This window comes from Pan paniscus, chromosome 7 (genome assembly GCF_029289425.2).
Source record: "Pan paniscus chromosome 7, NHGRI_mPanPan1-v2.0_pri, whole genome shotgun sequence".
Classification (NCBI taxonomy): Eukaryota; Metazoa; Chordata; class Mammalia; order Primates; family Hominidae; genus Pan; species Pan paniscus.
Genome location: NC_073256.2, coordinates 151,982,257 through 151,998,152, shown reverse-complemented (window position 1 = coordinate 151,998,152; position 15,896 = coordinate 151,982,257). Strand labels below are relative to the sequence as shown.

The 15,896-nt window shown below is 43.4% G+C and overlaps 1 protein-coding gene across 4 annotated transcripts in view; it reads left to right on the top strand.

The window, feature by feature from the left end:
• The window catches only part of ZFAT (zinc finger and AT-hook domain containing), a 321,691-nt gene that overhangs the window by 189,956 nt on the left and 115,839 nt on the right, over window positions 1-15,896 (top strand). For all 4 annotated transcript variants that reach the window (XM_063606918.1, XM_055116972.3, XM_024929945.4 and 1 more), the window contains 4 exons: window positions 620-805; window positions 2,398-2,548; window positions 8,342-9,798; window positions 10,608-10,840. In XM_063606918.1, the coding sequence (XP_063462988.1) occupies window positions 620-805; window positions 2,398-2,548; window positions 8,342-9,798; window positions 10,608-10,840 (2,027 nt within the window). The remainder of the gene's footprint in view (window positions 1-619; window positions 806-2,397; window positions 2,549-8,341; window positions 9,799-10,607; window positions 10,841-15,896) is intronic.

Sequence of the window (15,896 nt, the reverse complement as noted above, 5' to 3'; positions counted from 1 at the left end):
TGCTTTTTATGTGAACCAAGGGTTTACCTCCCCACGAAGTGGAGAATCTACCATCCTTTCCTATAAGCATCTCAGACCCTTGCTCATTTCATTCGGTGTGCAGCAGACTGCCCTGGACTGCCTGTGCTGTTTGCATGTCTGCCTCTCCCCCTGCACGGTGGGGCCCTCAAGAGCAGGGTCTGTACCTTATCACTCCTTTTGTCCACCATGCCTGGCACCAGACAGTAGCTGATAAGTGTAAGTTGAATAAGTGAATGATTTATTTCTTAGAATATAAATCTTGGAGACCTTATCTTCTGTGCAGTGTTGTTTATTAATGATTCTGAAGTCTGCTAGGCCTCATGAAGACAAGACAAGACAAGAAACTGTGTCTGCTTCACCCAACAGTGTACGCCCAGGGCCTAGGTGATGGCCTGTGGCGGGGAGCAGTGAACATGTACTGAATCGAGTGAAGGAGTGAAGAGCCACCGTGGTACCTACAGTGATTCCGTGGTCTGCGTGGCACTGCAGACCAAAGAGCTGTGTTTCCTTTACTGTCCCGTGAAAGAGTAGTGTTTACCCTCCAACTCTGCCACTGATATAAAAGGATACCTTATGCATCTTGGTATTTGCTCCTTAGGTAACGAGTCTGACCTTGAACTAGAAAAGAAGTGTAAGGAAGATGATCGGGAAAAAGCCTCGAAAAGACCACGGTCACAGAAAACAGAGAAAGTCCAGAAGATCTCAGGAAAGGAGGCCGGACAGCTTTCTGGGGCGAAGAAACCCATCATAAGTGTGGTTTTAACTGCACACGAAGCAATTCCAGGTGACTGCACCAAGCGGGAAAGGACAAGGCAAGACCCTTGGCAAGTCTGTGCCAAGGGCAGCCTGATGTCACAGTCTGAGTCAGAACACAGAGCTGGTGCATTGGTGGGGCTCTCCATTTAATCACCCACTAATTTGAGAGGATGAGACTTACTTTACTGCCCAGGTGTTGTGGTTAATGGATGGAGGAGAAGCTGTGAGGGCGGCTGTGAGGGCCGCTGCTCTCGCTGTAGTCCCACAGCTCCGCCGTGCTGCTCCTGCTGGAGTAGTGGTTCCGGCAGCAGTTTGTTTTCTTCGTCCCCTCACCCAGCTCTTCTCCTGGGTGTGTGCCTTCCCCTCCTGCTCTCAGCCATGCTGTCCTGCATGTGAGGCCGGCCCATTCAGCCAGACGCATGCAGGCTGCTGCTCCAAAACCCATGCTAACTCTGCCCACCGTCTGTTTTGTATTTTTTTCCTCTCTGCACATAGAAAAGATGTAAACTGACATAGATACCCACTATTTCCATCTCTCAAAGGTTAGAGTTCTATTCTCATTTTTCTTTTCTTTTAAGATCAAGACAGTGGGAAATGTCCTAAGGTGGTATCCTGGGGTGCCTCTGATCTTTTTTTGTATTTTTAGAAGGGTTCACCAAATATAATACTAGAAATTTCCATCTCTGTATTCTTTTACATGAAATAGCTGGTGGATATGTGACACTATATTTTTAAAAAAGATCTCCTCTAGGATAGGACCCTTAATTTAAAAAGCAGTTTATAATAGTGTTTCAAAGTATAATATTTTTTCCCTATGCGCTTGAGGTGATTGCTGTCAAATAAAATTTAAAAATTAAGTTTAGGATTTTAAGGACAGCTACAGCCTTTTAAGTACCTATTTTCAATGCTAAGAGTAACTCATTATTTAAAATGAAAACTCTGAATAAATTCTCCTTCTGTACGTCACTGCAGACCAAGGTGATCGGTAGAGAACAGACCATATAAAATCGTGTGACTAGAAGAACTTTCTGGAAAGTCACTTTGTCTGCCCTACTCACTTCAGAATAGTATTATTCTGGAAAATAAGAAGCCCAGAAGAGAATTTCCTATTTTCAATTGTTGCTAGAGAAAGTTTCTATGATTTTTCTAAAAATTAGTGGTAGTATTTTGATATTTCTTTAAGCAAGGGTGAAAAGTATAAATAATTCCTTTGCAATTCGAGAAACAAGGGGTAAATTGGATCTTTTTCTTTAATGCAGTTTGACACGGGTGATCCTATATAAAACCTTGCAAGTAACATATATGTATATGTATATACATATATATGTATATGTGTGTGTGTATATGTGTACTTTTTAATATAAGTAGATCAAGTGAAAATATATCTCGAGGACATTTAGACAGATTATTGAAAAACTTGTCCTTTCTCAAACACATGCACACACTCACACACACACACTCGCCCAAAAAATGTAAATGTGCGAGCTGAGTGAAAACTATCTCGCGTGGGTATCAGACAGTATAGAAATAGACTTCCCAGCACCATCCCCTCTGCTGCGATGGGGTCAGTGCCCACTTTCGATGCCTCTCAATAAGCAATGCCTTTTGCATCAATCTCAGGTGCTACCAAGATTGTGCCAGTGGAGGCTGGGCCCCCTGAAACAGGAGCTACAAATTCTGAGACCACTTCAGCAGACCTGGTGCCTCGGAGAGGCTACCAGGAATACGCCATTCAGCAGACACCTTATGAGCAACCAATGAAGTCAAGCAGGTAAAGTGTTTTGTTCTGTGTAACTTCAGCCAGAGGTTGCATGTGAGTGAACTCCACAGAGTGCAGGAAGGATCAGCATGCTTGTTCGTTTGGATTCTGCTTATAAACTTGTTTATAAGAGATACTGACTCCTTGATTCAGCAGTAGAATTACCCCTCCATGGCAGCCCTCGGTGTGCTCGCTGAGCCTCCAGTGTGTTGCAGAGTAGCATGCTTTTAGAACTGAGCACCAACTGGCTTAATGAAGCCAGAGCATTTTATTTAAAGAAAACCTATTTTTTACCTTAATAAAAAGAAATAGAAACATAGCTTAAGTAAAGGTTTAGACATTTATAGCTTCACTTACTACCGTTTAGAAAAATCTTTATTTCCTTCCCACTTTCAAAAGTAACACAAGTGTGTTGCAGAAGGCTCACATGTCCCATATGATGTGGCATTAAAGTAACCTAGAGTTACTGTTTCTGGAGGTAGTTTAGTTCATGTGCTTCTACAAGTTTTTTGAAATATACTAACATATATTGGTTTAATTTTGTTGTTTTTTGCAAATACTAAATACCAAAAGTACTGTTTTCAACTTTTTTTTAAAAGCTTACTACACCTTGAAAGTCTTTCATTTTTAGTACGCAGTTTAAAAAGCTGTGTTTGCTATTATGTGGATGTATTTTAGTTTATATAGCCAGTTTTTACTATTACGGACAACGCAGTGATTAATGTTTTGGTGTATACATCTTTCCATACTTCAAGACCTCCTGTGGAATCAATTGCTAGAGTTGAAATTGCTACAGCAAAGGATATGAGTGCCTAGTGCTTAACTGACATTAAAAACTGTCCTCCAGATACACTGGATCAGTTGACCACCCATAGCAAACCAGTGTGTTTCTCTACAGTCTCCCCAAATTGTCTGTCTTTAGCCTGTACCTGCTGAAGTCAGTTAACAAACTCTGATCCCCAGAGGTCTGAAAACATTTCTCCCAGCTAGAAGGAAAGACAAAGAAAATGCCAGTTGCCAGTGGTTTTCCTCTGTTTCTGGAAGAAGAGAAATGGGGTGTTTTTGAGTAGAACATAAGCTTCAGAATGAAATAGACCTAGGTTGGCTCTAGACTACTCTGTATGAGTTCAGCTCAACAAATTGAACACCTCTTATGTGCTGGGCACTGGTGATATGACAAAGAATCAGTTGCAGCCCCTGCCCTGATGAAGCTTACACTCCAGTGTAACTTGACAAACGTTACTTTGCATCTAACATTTGTTGCACAATTTTAAGACTGTCTAATAGAATTTTAGTTTAGTAGTGAGAATAAGAGATAAAATATGCAAAGTGCCTGGCACATGTAGTGCTCTCATTAAATTATATTATTATATCATGTGGTATGCTTCATTAATTTGTAGCTTCAATCCTCTATTCTTGTAAATGTGAACAATTGAATTTATTGATGAAGTTGTAAAAATACTCATTCCTTTGGTGAATTCATAATAGAATTAAGTCTCTAAAATCATTCTGTGTTTCAAGTCAGGTTGATTTGTAGACCTTAATTAATTATCTTCACAATATTTCAAGGTCTGTTGGGGGGGAGGTTCAGCTAAATGTTAATCTAGTTACAGGTAAATACACTGAATATTTAATCAACAGATCTAGGCTATATTTTTGTTGTCATGCATTCTATTAATATTTTATTGTGCAAATTATAAGATAACTATAAAAGAGATGTTTTTGCATAAGGATTTTACTTTGTAAAATACAGATAAAAACTTTTAGGTTATATAATTCTTCTCTCATAACAAATGATACAGAGTTATTATATAAAAAATTTTGGAAGTTCAGAAAACTGAGGGAAAAAAAGTCATTTATGATCTTATTGCCCAAAGATAACCACTTATTATTTTAAATGTGTTTTCTCCCAGCCTTTTTTTCAGCATGTGTATTTTATAAAATTGAGTTTATATTTTATAGCGATTTTGTATCTCACTTTGTAAAACTTTTTTTTTTTTTTTTTCTGTGACAGAGTCTCACTCTGTTACCCAGGCTGGAGTGCAGTGGCACAATCTTGGCTCACTGCAGCCTCTGCCTCCCAGGTTCAAGCTATTCTCTTGCCTATTCTCTTGCCTCAGCCTCCTGAGTAGCTGGGAATACAGGTGTGCACCACCATGGCCAGCTTTTTTTTTTGGATTTTCAGTAGAGTTGGGGTTTCACTGTGTTGGCTAGGCTGTTCTTGAACTCTTGACCTCAAGTTATCCACCAGCCTTGGCCTCCCAAAATGCTGGAATTACAGGCGTGAGCCACTGTGCCCGGCTGTCACTTTTTAAAACTTAATCACATTACATTTATATGCCTTTGTACTCAAATGAATCACAAACATTTTGCTTTATAGCAACAAGGCATAACTTCATGAGGATATAGTGTTATCAACTCAACTCTTGACATTGGAGCCAACAAGATCTTTTAAAAATGCGCATCTGATTGTTACCCTTTTAGGCTTTGTCTTGCTCTTAGGGGTACAGGGGGCTTCCAAGACTAGCCCTGCCACCTCTGAGCCTTGTCCACCTGCTGTGGTTCCCCAGTACTCTTGCTGCTGCCATCTGTTCCAGCCATCTGGGCCTCTTTTCACTTCCTTAGTCTCTTCTTGCAGGCACTGCTTCCTTTTCCTGGATGCCTTTCCTCCCTCTTGCTTAGTTAATGCTTATCTGTCCTTCAGCTTTCTGCTCAAATGTCTTGTCCTCAGGGAGGCCTTCCCTGTCCCTAGACCAAGTCAATCTACCCTGACTGGACTCTCAGAGTGTCTGGCCGTTATCCTTCTCACAGGGAGCCTGATGGTCCTTGTCTGCTTACTTTTATATTTAGTACGTAGGCTGGCCTATGGCACTTTCTGGAAGATGAGCTCCAGAGAGCAGGGCTGTGCTTGTTTTCATTCCCTTTTGTATCCTGAGTACCTGGAACACTTTTTTAAGGGAATGAACAAGTGAAGAAAGATAAACGTGCAAACAAACTAGTTCCCTATGTTGGTACCTTCGAACAGCTTCCCATTCTTAACTATTGTGGAAAATGAGCCATGAGCACCATCATCTGAATTTTGTATTCTTTCTTTTGGATAAATTCCCAGAAGTGGATTAACTAGATTAAGGAGTAGGACCTCTTAAAGTTCTGCTGGATTTCTTTCTTTTTTTTTTTTTTTTTTGAGATGGGGTCTGGCTCTGTGGCTCTGTCTCCCGGGCTGGAGTGCAGTGGCGCGATCTGGGCTCACTGCAAGCTCCACCCCCTGGGTTCACGCCATTCTCCTGCCTCAGCCTCCTGAGTAGCTGGGACTGCAGGCGCCCACCACCACACCCAGCTAATTTTTTGTATTTTTAGTAGAGACGGGGTTTCACCGTGTTAGCCAGGATGGTCTCGATCTCCTGACCTCGTGATCCGCCCTCCTCAGCCTCCCAAAGTGCTGGGATTACAGGCGTGAGCCACCGTGCCTGGCCGGATTCCTTTGTAAAAGCAGTGGTGAGAGTACCTCTCTGAGGAGGCAGCATTTGGAATAAAGTGACTTCATAGAACTCGCATGGACATCGAAGCTCTGGCATCAGTTCGCTGTCACAGTCAATGACTTGGACTTAAGGGTCAGATGGAGGCTGTGTAGCATCCTCATCAGACTCACTATCCTCAAGGGGAACCTGGGCACTAAGGGCTTTACCAGGTATTTGCCTAATAATACAAAAAGTCAGAGCAAAAGATTCTCCTAAGACCATTTAGATCTTGCAGTAGAGGAGAAAATATGCAAAGTCTTGATTTATTTATTTGATTAATGTTATGAATCCAGGGTTTCTTTCTTTGGCATTCTTTGTGCCAATAATATGTATCATCTTCTGGATATCTTTGTCATTTGAGAAAGATCCAAATTACTTTCCTTAAATTAGCCTTGGGCTTAGCATGCAGGCATACTAGTAACTTCCAAATTTAAATATTGTAATTACATCATGTGGATTGTACCCTCTGGTATTTATGGACTGCAATCCATTTAAATATTTTAAATTTAAAGACAAGGCCACCTGTGTTGTGGATAGTTTTATAACTATAGACTTTACAGTGAGAGTGGGTACAGTTGAATGGTATCTGGTTAATAGCACAACCTGATTATTAGTATGTTTGAGGTCCTTTTTGGATAACCTGGACACATTGTCCAGAGAAAGCAGTTACGGCTGGAGAAGAAGCCTCATTTGCCTCCTTAGACTCATCTGTCAGTGCCTGTCCCTGGTGCCTATTGTGGTACTTTGGTGACTGTCATTTGCTGGTTTCAGAAACAAGGCTTGGCCATTCCAACAGCAATGGAAACCCCACACAGGGAGACTTCTTTGCAGTACAGTCACTCTGGGGCAGGGTCGCTGCATGTCAGTGATTTCAGGCAGTAGAGAGGATAAGCATGCACGTGTAGGCTCTAGAGTCAGAGAGTCTTCCTAGATTCAAGTCCTGACTTCACCACTTACTAACTGTACAACATGGGGCAAATACTCAGTTTTCTCATCTGTAAAATGAGTATAACAATACAGTTGGGATTAAATACTTAGCATAGAGCTTATCATACTACACATACTCAATAATTATTAGCTGTTATTGTTACCATCTCATTCAGCACACACATTAGTGAAAGAGACAGAATTCATGTGGCAGGCAGACCATGCTTTTGTTCTTCACCACATACATAAAATCTAACGCAGTGTCTGAAACACATTGGCAGGTGTTAACAAATGGTGGCCATTTATGAATAAATGGAATACAAAGTTAATAAACAGCAACCCTATTTTCCCCATCTACGTTCTAAACCAACCATGATAGAGGAGGAGGAAGATGGAGAGCCACATGCCAGCTCTATTACTGACAGAGCTGTGGAGGAGAACAGTGTGGTACAAGTCAGCAGTAGCCTCCTGTTACTGCCTGCAGAGTGAGAAAGACTTTCTCTCCCACCCGCAGTCCTGGATTGCTCCAGCCAGGCTCACAGAGGCCCAGTTGGCTAAGTGCCCGCTGTACCCCATGCTCACCCCAGGCAGGCACATCCTCACCAGAAATAGGCAGAGCTCAGCTTGTGACTTAGGTCCTGCTCTGAAGTCACCAATCAAACACATTGGTTCTCTTTTCTTGGGAAGAAGTAAGGATGTGAAGAAAGGCCAGGGGTCATTCCCTAGTGGTTGGCCCTCACATGGAAACTTGCAGAAAGGAAAAGAGTCACCCCCAACAGTTGGTTGAATGAATAGGCAAGTCTGGCTTAACCAAGCTATTGAAAAGATGGTTGCATCCAGTCTTATGCAGCAGACTGAATTCATTCCATTAAGACTAGTCCTGTTAAAATATCACAGAATCCACCTAGATCAGCTTGGAACACAGCTCATTATTATTGTGCGAGTTGTGGATGGCACACCTGTCCTTCCTCTTCCTTCTTCCTTCTCTTGCCTCCCTCTTTCCTTTTCTTGAAGCCCAGTCCAGACAGACATCTCTTCCTCAAGTTTTCTCAGCTATCCTAATCCAGGTTAGAGGTCTCTTTCCTTTTTTGTGGTGTGCATATTCCTATCAATACATACCACACTGTCATGCAAATATTTGCCAACCTGTCCTCCCTACCCCAAGACTGTGAGCTCCTGAAGGACCATGGCACACACGAGCCCTCTGATCCTGTTTGTTGAGTGAGTGAATGCACCCATCCAGCGTCTGTCCAGTTTTGTTCACTTTTCAGCCTTTAGTGTTTGGTTCATGAAAAGGATGTAGAGTTCATGAGGAACATTCAAGGTCTCCAGATGTAACCATGCTGTCATCTGTTTCTAGGCTAGGTCCCACTCAGCTCAAAATCTTCACTTGTGAATACTGCAACAAGGTCTTCAAGTTCAAGCACTCGCTGCAGGCCCACCTGAGGATCCACACCAATGAAAAACCATACAAGTGCCCCCAGTGCAGCTATGCCAGTGCCATCAAGGCCAACCTCAACGTGCACCTGCGCAAGCACACTGGAGAGAAGTTCGCCTGCGACTATTGCTCGTTCACCTGCCTGAGCAAGGGCCACCTCAAGGTGCACATCGAGCGAGTGCACAAGAAGATCAAGCAGCACTGCCGCTTCTGCAAGAAGAAGTACTCTGACGTCAAGAACCTCATCAAGCACATCCGAGACGCGCATGACCCACAGGACAAGAAGGTCAAAGAGGCCTTGGACGAGCTCTGCCTGATGACGAGGGAGGGCAAGCGGCAGCTGCTCTATGACTGCCACATCTGTGAGCGCAAGTTCAAGAACGAGCTGGACCGCGACCGCCATATGCTGGTCCACGGAGACAAGTGGCCTTTTGCCTGTGAGCTCTGTGGCCATGGGGCCACCAAGTACCAGGCGCTGGAACTGCATGTCAGGAAGCACCCCTTCGTGTACGTCTGTGCCGTCTGCCGCAAGAAGTTCGTCAGCTCCATCAGGCTGCGCTCCCACATCAAAGAGGTGCACGGGGCTGCCCAGGAGGCCTTGGTCTTCACCAGTTCCATCAACCAGAGCTTCTGCCTCCTGGAACCTGGTGGGGACATCCAGCAAGAAGCTCTGGGGGACCAGCTACAGCTGGTGGAAGAGGAGTTTGCCCTCCAGGGCGTGAATGCACTCAAGGAAGAGGCCTGTCCTGGGGACACTCAGCTGGACGAGGGCCGGAAGGAGCCGGAGGCCCCTGGGGAAATGCCTGCCCCAGCTGTGCACCTGGCCTCCCCGCAGGCCGAAAGCACAGCCCTGCCACCCTGTGAGCTGGAAACCACCGTGGTCTCCTCCTCAGACCTGCATTCTCAAGAGGTGGTTTCAGATGATTTTTTGTTGAAAAATGATAGCTCCTCCGCAGAGGCTCATGCTGCTCCTGAGAAGCCCCCAGACATGCAGCACAGAAGCTCAGTCCAGACGCAAGGTGAAGTGATCACACTACTGCTGTCCAAGGCCCAGAGTGCTGGGTCAGATCAGGAAAGCCATGGCGCCCAGAGCCCCCTAGGGGAAGGGCAGAACATGGCTGTGCTTTCAGCTGGTGACCCAGATCCCAGCAGGTGTCTCAGGTCAAACCCAGCTGAAGCCTCAGACCTCCTCCCTCCAGTAGCTGGTGGTGGGGACACCATCACACATCAGCCTGACTCTTGCAAAGCTGCCCCTGAGCACCGGTCAGGCATCACTGCTTTCATGAAGGTCCTGAACAGTTTACAGAAGAAGCAAATGAACACCAGCTTGTGTGAGCGGATCCGGAAGGTTTATGGAGACCTGGAGTGTGAATACTGTGGTAAGGAAAGGCAGCGCCGGTGCGTGGCCCTGTCCACAACCATCATGCTGTGGTCACCTTGCATTTGATTTGAGCTCATGTCTGTTTGCAAAGAGCACCTTCTAAGTGAGCCACCCTCCTCCATTGTAGATAGGAACGGTGACCCTGTGTGGCAGTTAGCGCTTGGAGTCTTGTGGAGGTGGCCGGGATGGCTGCACAGTTGACGGTGTTGGCCTGGTTAGGTGTGTGTGCTGAGGGTTACCCATGACCTCTACCAGAACTCTAACCAAGAAGAATCTTTCTTCTGGCACATGACAAGTTTAAAGTTGAGCTTTAAATTGTGGCCAACTACTATATCAGCCAAGAGAGGTTATGAAAGTGGCTGCAGCTCTCTGTAGGGAGGTCCCAAATAGCACCCTGCAACTCACAATGAAAGCATGGCTCCTGGAACTCCTGGGGAGCTGGTGGTCAGGATATAGAAAATCCAGCTCCAGACCTGCTGTCCCAGGAGGGCCGGTAGAACTTAGAGACTTGTAGATTTATGCATGTGCATCATGGTATTTGGAACCATAACTGGTTCTCAGTAAACACTGGCTTCCTCCTCTCCGGGCCCTAACATCATGCAAAAAATAGTAGCACCCTTAATATTTGCAACCTCCCACCTTTGAAGAGTAATTTTCAGACAGAAATGTGGTGAAAAGTATGAAGGGTGACCCGGACAAGCGCAAGAGGGAGATAGATATTGTAGATAAAAAAATAATAATAATTTAAAAAATTCAAAATCAGTCAAAATGAAACTTCCTTGTTCTCATGTGAAAATATTTTTTTAGGCAAACTTTTTTGGTACCAAGTGCATTTTGATATGCATGTCCGCACCCACACCCGGGAACATCTATATTATTGCTCTCAGTGTCATTATTCTTCCATCACCAAAAACTGCCTTAAACGCCACGTAATTCAGAAACACAGTAACATCTTGCTGAAGTGTCCCACCGACGGCTGTGACTACTCAACTCCAGATAAATATAAGCTACAGGCACATCTGAAAGTTCACACAGCACTGGTAAGTAGCAAGCCCAAGCGGCAGCCCCGTCTCCCCTGGGTGCTCATTGCTTTCTCAAGTTTATGCTTATATGTAGGTGTCTCCGCTGCAGGTCAGCCCTGAAAACATAGAGAGGTCCTTCTCCTTACACAGCTGTGCACGTGGCAGAGGCTTCCCAGGTTCCTTTCATAGCAAGAGTCTCTAATACGTTGAAAAAAGAGATTAGATGGAATAAATTGTTTCCTGTGCAAATTTTTTTAGCATCAGATAAAGTCTACAGAAGAGATATCTATAGAGTAGAAGTAAAGTCAGAATTTCTCAAATGACATTTTAAAGAATAATTAATAGCAGAGATAACAGTAATAGCTCCTACTGAACGTGGTTGAGAGGTTGAATTAGATAATGCTGTACAGTGATGAGAACAGTATTTGGTTCAGAGTAAGAGCATAGTAGATGTTGATGACCGCTGTTGTCACAGTGTTGTGTTATTTATTTTAGTCTCTGGGAGAGAATGTCTTTGAAGCACGTTTATTTTAAAAAAGTGAAATGTTAATTCAATATGCTGTTAATATTCACAAAGGTAAATTTCTTTAGGTCTTTGGTGGAGGATCTTGTAACACAATGAATGAATGCTTATTTTTGCAAATTCTAATCTAACTCAAGAGGCTGACACCTGAGAGTGATTTGAGACTTCTTCAAGTTATAAAGGAAGCACATCTGGCCCCAGGTGTGGTTCTGTTTTAATTGAATGCCTTTTTATGCTACAGACAGCAAAAAGTGAAGCTTCAGACATTTGATGTGCTACCATGGTTTCCTGGCATAAAAATCATAACAGTTTGTCACTAAGGGTAAAGTCAGGTGTTTGGGTGTGGTAAGTAGGTCAGAGCATGGGCTTTGGGGTTGGATACCTGGATTCAACACTGTCTCCAACACTCTCACAGGCCCTGTGGCCTTGGGCAAGTCACTTGTCTTCCCTGAGACCTGTATGAAATAGCCTTCTGTATAAGATACATATTTTTAAAAAATGTATTTTATATACATCCACACACATATGCATACACACACATATACAGATGTGTATATACATGTATTTATACACGTGCTTATACACACCTACACACATACACTTATATGCATGTGCGCACACACACACACACATATGTACAGTACTCTAAAGAACTTGGCACAGTGCTTGTCATGTAATTGACTGTGTACCGGCTATCGCATGTCATTTGGCACTTCTCATTACACATTCTCTGTCCTTCCTTTTCTTTCTGTCTCTCTCTCTTTGAGTAGCATGTGAAGGCATGTTGTTTGTAATTCTTCATGGAACCGCTGTTACATAGATACTGATTCCAGTACGCTATTATGGCCGGGAAAAGTGAGGTGGCAGAATTCATTAAAGTGATTTTGCTGGAAACTCATATGAAGTCGGGAGGGAGTGAAGCCAATATGAGAACAAGTTCTTGGGAGAAGCCTTTGAATATGGCAATAAAAACTAGGAAGCAGACTGCTGGGTTTTCACCCTGGCTCCCTATTTACCACGTGTTTAGCCTTGGGAAAAGTCATGTGACCTATTTGCCTCAGTTTACCCATCCTTGGATGAGGATGAAGTGAGAGAATAGATGTAAATGCCTTAGAACAGTGCCTGGCATGGAGCAAGCACTGTGTGTCATGGACTGTTATCATTATTGATTCTACTTCTCCTTTTGGAACTTGCTGCTCTGGATTTAGAGATTTTGAAACATAGGCTGAAAAAATGACAAGAAAAGGGAAGTTGTAAGTGAGCTTTACCACCTGGGACTGTATGTATTTTTCCATGCCCAAATCTTGCCTGCCTGTTGTTAGGGACCCATCGTTCAGCCCAGTGATTTTCTTACCCCAGCTGCTGATGCCCGGCCTCCTGGCCACATCCTTGGGCCTCATGATCAGTGGGGGAGTGTCAGGAATGTGCACTGAGATCTTTGGCCCCAGTCACATCTGCCTTCATTCTTCTTAATAAACCAGCATTTAAAGACGTTTCTCTTTTCAACTTTCTATGGTTATCTTCCTTCTGAGAGGCTTATCTCTTCAATGTCAACATGTAGGATGGCATCTGGGGAAATACATGTTGGGGGAAAGGGAAGGAACAGCTGCTGTCTTTATCCTGTGGGTCAGCTCCTTGTGCAGTCTTAATTCTCTTATTACTTCTAGGAGTTGGGGTATTTCCTCCACTGGGCAGATTAGGGGCCTGGCATTACAGAGTCGTTTGGTAACTTGCTCATGGTCGTACCATTGGTAAGGGACAGAGACAGAATTCAAGCCCACATTCTCACCACTGCCCAGGGTTGCCCATTTTGTTGTAGTTGGTCATTAACAGCAACCACATGGTTCTTGGTAGGTCTCTTGGACACTTGTCCATCATCTGAAGGAATGTGGTTGAGGCAGATGTTGTGCCGTGAGGGCAGGGATTGTGCTGATTCTTTCTGTGCTGTTAAGTGGCAGTTGTGCTTTATGCTACGATAATAAAATTTCTATGCAACTAACTGCAGGAGAAGAGCAGTGTGCTGAATAAGGGGGTGTGACTCAGTTGACCTTATAAAAGAGATATGCTAGCCTGCTTCTCATTAGCTCTCACGTTTTCTTAGAAGTTGTAAGTTTAACTTCAATCTTTTCCCTTACTGATATTTGCAGTTCTTCCAGCTGAAACGCTTTTAAAGGTGAATGTGTTGCCGCTGCTCCCAAAGCCAGCCAGCGCTGGCTGGAGGCCCCCTCCTCTACGTGTCAGGCATTGAGATTTTCAAGTAGGATCTGGTCCCTGCCTTCAGGGTGCTCTTGGTTTTGTGAAGGGGGAGCTAAACAATAAACAGTAATGGCAAAATGGCAACGTGAGAGGGACAGTGACGTCAATGCAACAATGTACTGTCCGCCCAAAAAAAATTTGCCTGGAAAGGGCCTGGGAGGAAGGGTTCTGAGGGCTGTCTGGAGGAAGGGGTTCTGAGGTTATGAGTAGATTTGGGCCAGGAAAGAGAGTGAGGAGGAAATTCCCAGCAGAGTCAACAGCACAAACCAAGGGGAAGCTTTTTGTATTTACTCCAGGTTATTGAATTACTGAACATTTTCCATGAAGCAGGTGGACCATATTGCCAACATAGTAAGATAGCATGATTTATGAAAACAGGTTCCAGGATTTTTAGTTTAGACATTTGTCTTTTGAGCCTGCAAATTATTTTTGTAATGAAGCCAAGGGTACCAAGAAAATGTTGACACAGTACAAAAAAAAAAAAAAAAGATCTGCTTTCCCTTAATGAAGACTCTTTTGATCTGATAATAAAGTTGCTATTGCAAAGTGTTTTAAATAGAATTCCGTATTTTCAAGGACAGTTAACGTGGATTTTTTTTGGTAACAGCTTTACTTTATCAAGATATATTTTACATAGCATACAATTTGCTCATTAAAGTGTGAAATCAAATTTTTTTTTTTTAGTATATTCACGGAGTTGTGCAATTATCACCACAGCTAATTTCAGAGCTTTTTCATCATCCCATAAAGGAACCTGGTACCCATCAGCTGCCATCCCTTGTTCCCCTCCCTGAGCCCTAGGCAGCCACTAATCTACTCTCTATATCTGTGGATTTGCCTGTTCTTTCTTTCATATGAAATTTCTTTCATTTCATATGAAAGAAATCATAAAATGTGTATATTCAATACAGTCTTTTGTGACTCATTTCTGTCACTTAATTCATCCATGGTTTCCTTTTTACAGCTGAATAATATTCCATTGCATGGATACACTGCATTTCATCAGTTGATGGCATTTTTTTAGTGGTAATTTCACCAAGACAGCACCTCCCAACTACAGAGTGTTTTAAATCCACAGGATTCAATCTAATTCTTTGTGAAATCACCTAAGAAAGCATGGAGGTTAATTCTAGGAGGTTAAGTATTAACCTTTCCTTAAAAGGGTTTTCAAAAATTATGAAGCATCTAAGAAAAATTCTGAAGCATCTAAGAAAAATTATTTTATTCACTACCCACCAGTATTTAGCTGTGTCATTGTCACTGTTTTGACACTTGTACCATTATTGCTGCCATGAAATGGATAAAACTGGGAATTTGAAGTTACAGGACAGGGTTCTGGCTCTACGTCTGTGGTCTGTGCAGACTGCTTGGTCTTTATTTCCCTTTACCTGAAAGTGGAGTGAAAAATACTTCCCTGCTTTCTCTGGATGGTGGCAATGCTCCAGTGGGATAGTGTGATTGTGCTTTGTGATGTGAAAGTGCCTTATGGATGTCCATGTGGTTGATCTTAGGACTGTGATCATGGCAGGGTCTAGCTAGGTCAGGAGAATGGTGCTGTTCTGATCAGGAAAGGCATGGGACCTGGGGCGAGACCTTGCACCGGCGTGGGGCTTGGTTTCCTTACCTGTGACCCTGGAGATGGAAGCAGGTATTATAATTCTGGCTGCCTGGCCTTCTGCATTAGTTTCAGTGTTTACTGCTTTCAGCACAGATTCCCATGAAGAGCAGAAACAAAGGAGATTAAAAGTAGCCATCTCTCCCACCTGCCCTTCAAATGGGCCCATATCCAAGTTCTTTCCAGTTGCATCAGGACTGTAGGATAATCTGGCTGAGTGCCTGTTTCTGTGACTCTTACAGCCATTTATTAGCCAAGGATAAACCTAATGATTGGAAAGAATGTGTACCTTTAACAAAGTTTCTTCCCACTACCTCCTTCTTCCAATTAGTAACTAAATAATGTCAACTTATAGTCAGAGATGTCTTGGCATTGAGGAAATATGGGGACCTAGTCAAGAGAGTTAGTCAGTGACATTTCTGGAGCAAATCCACTTTTAACAGCATTGTGCAAACTTTATAAAGGGGGCACTTGAGACGATTTTAGTAGGATGAGAGGAGGCTTTAGGTTCTGATGTGCCTGAGTTCAGCCCCGTATCTGTCTCTGTGATCTGGGGCAAATCCTTAGCCTCCTTGAGCCTCAGTTTTCTCATCTATAAAAACGGAGATAAAAAGTACTTTCCTCTGCCTCTTTGGGCTGTGAGGACTGCATTAGAAAATATGTACTGTACAGAACACCCA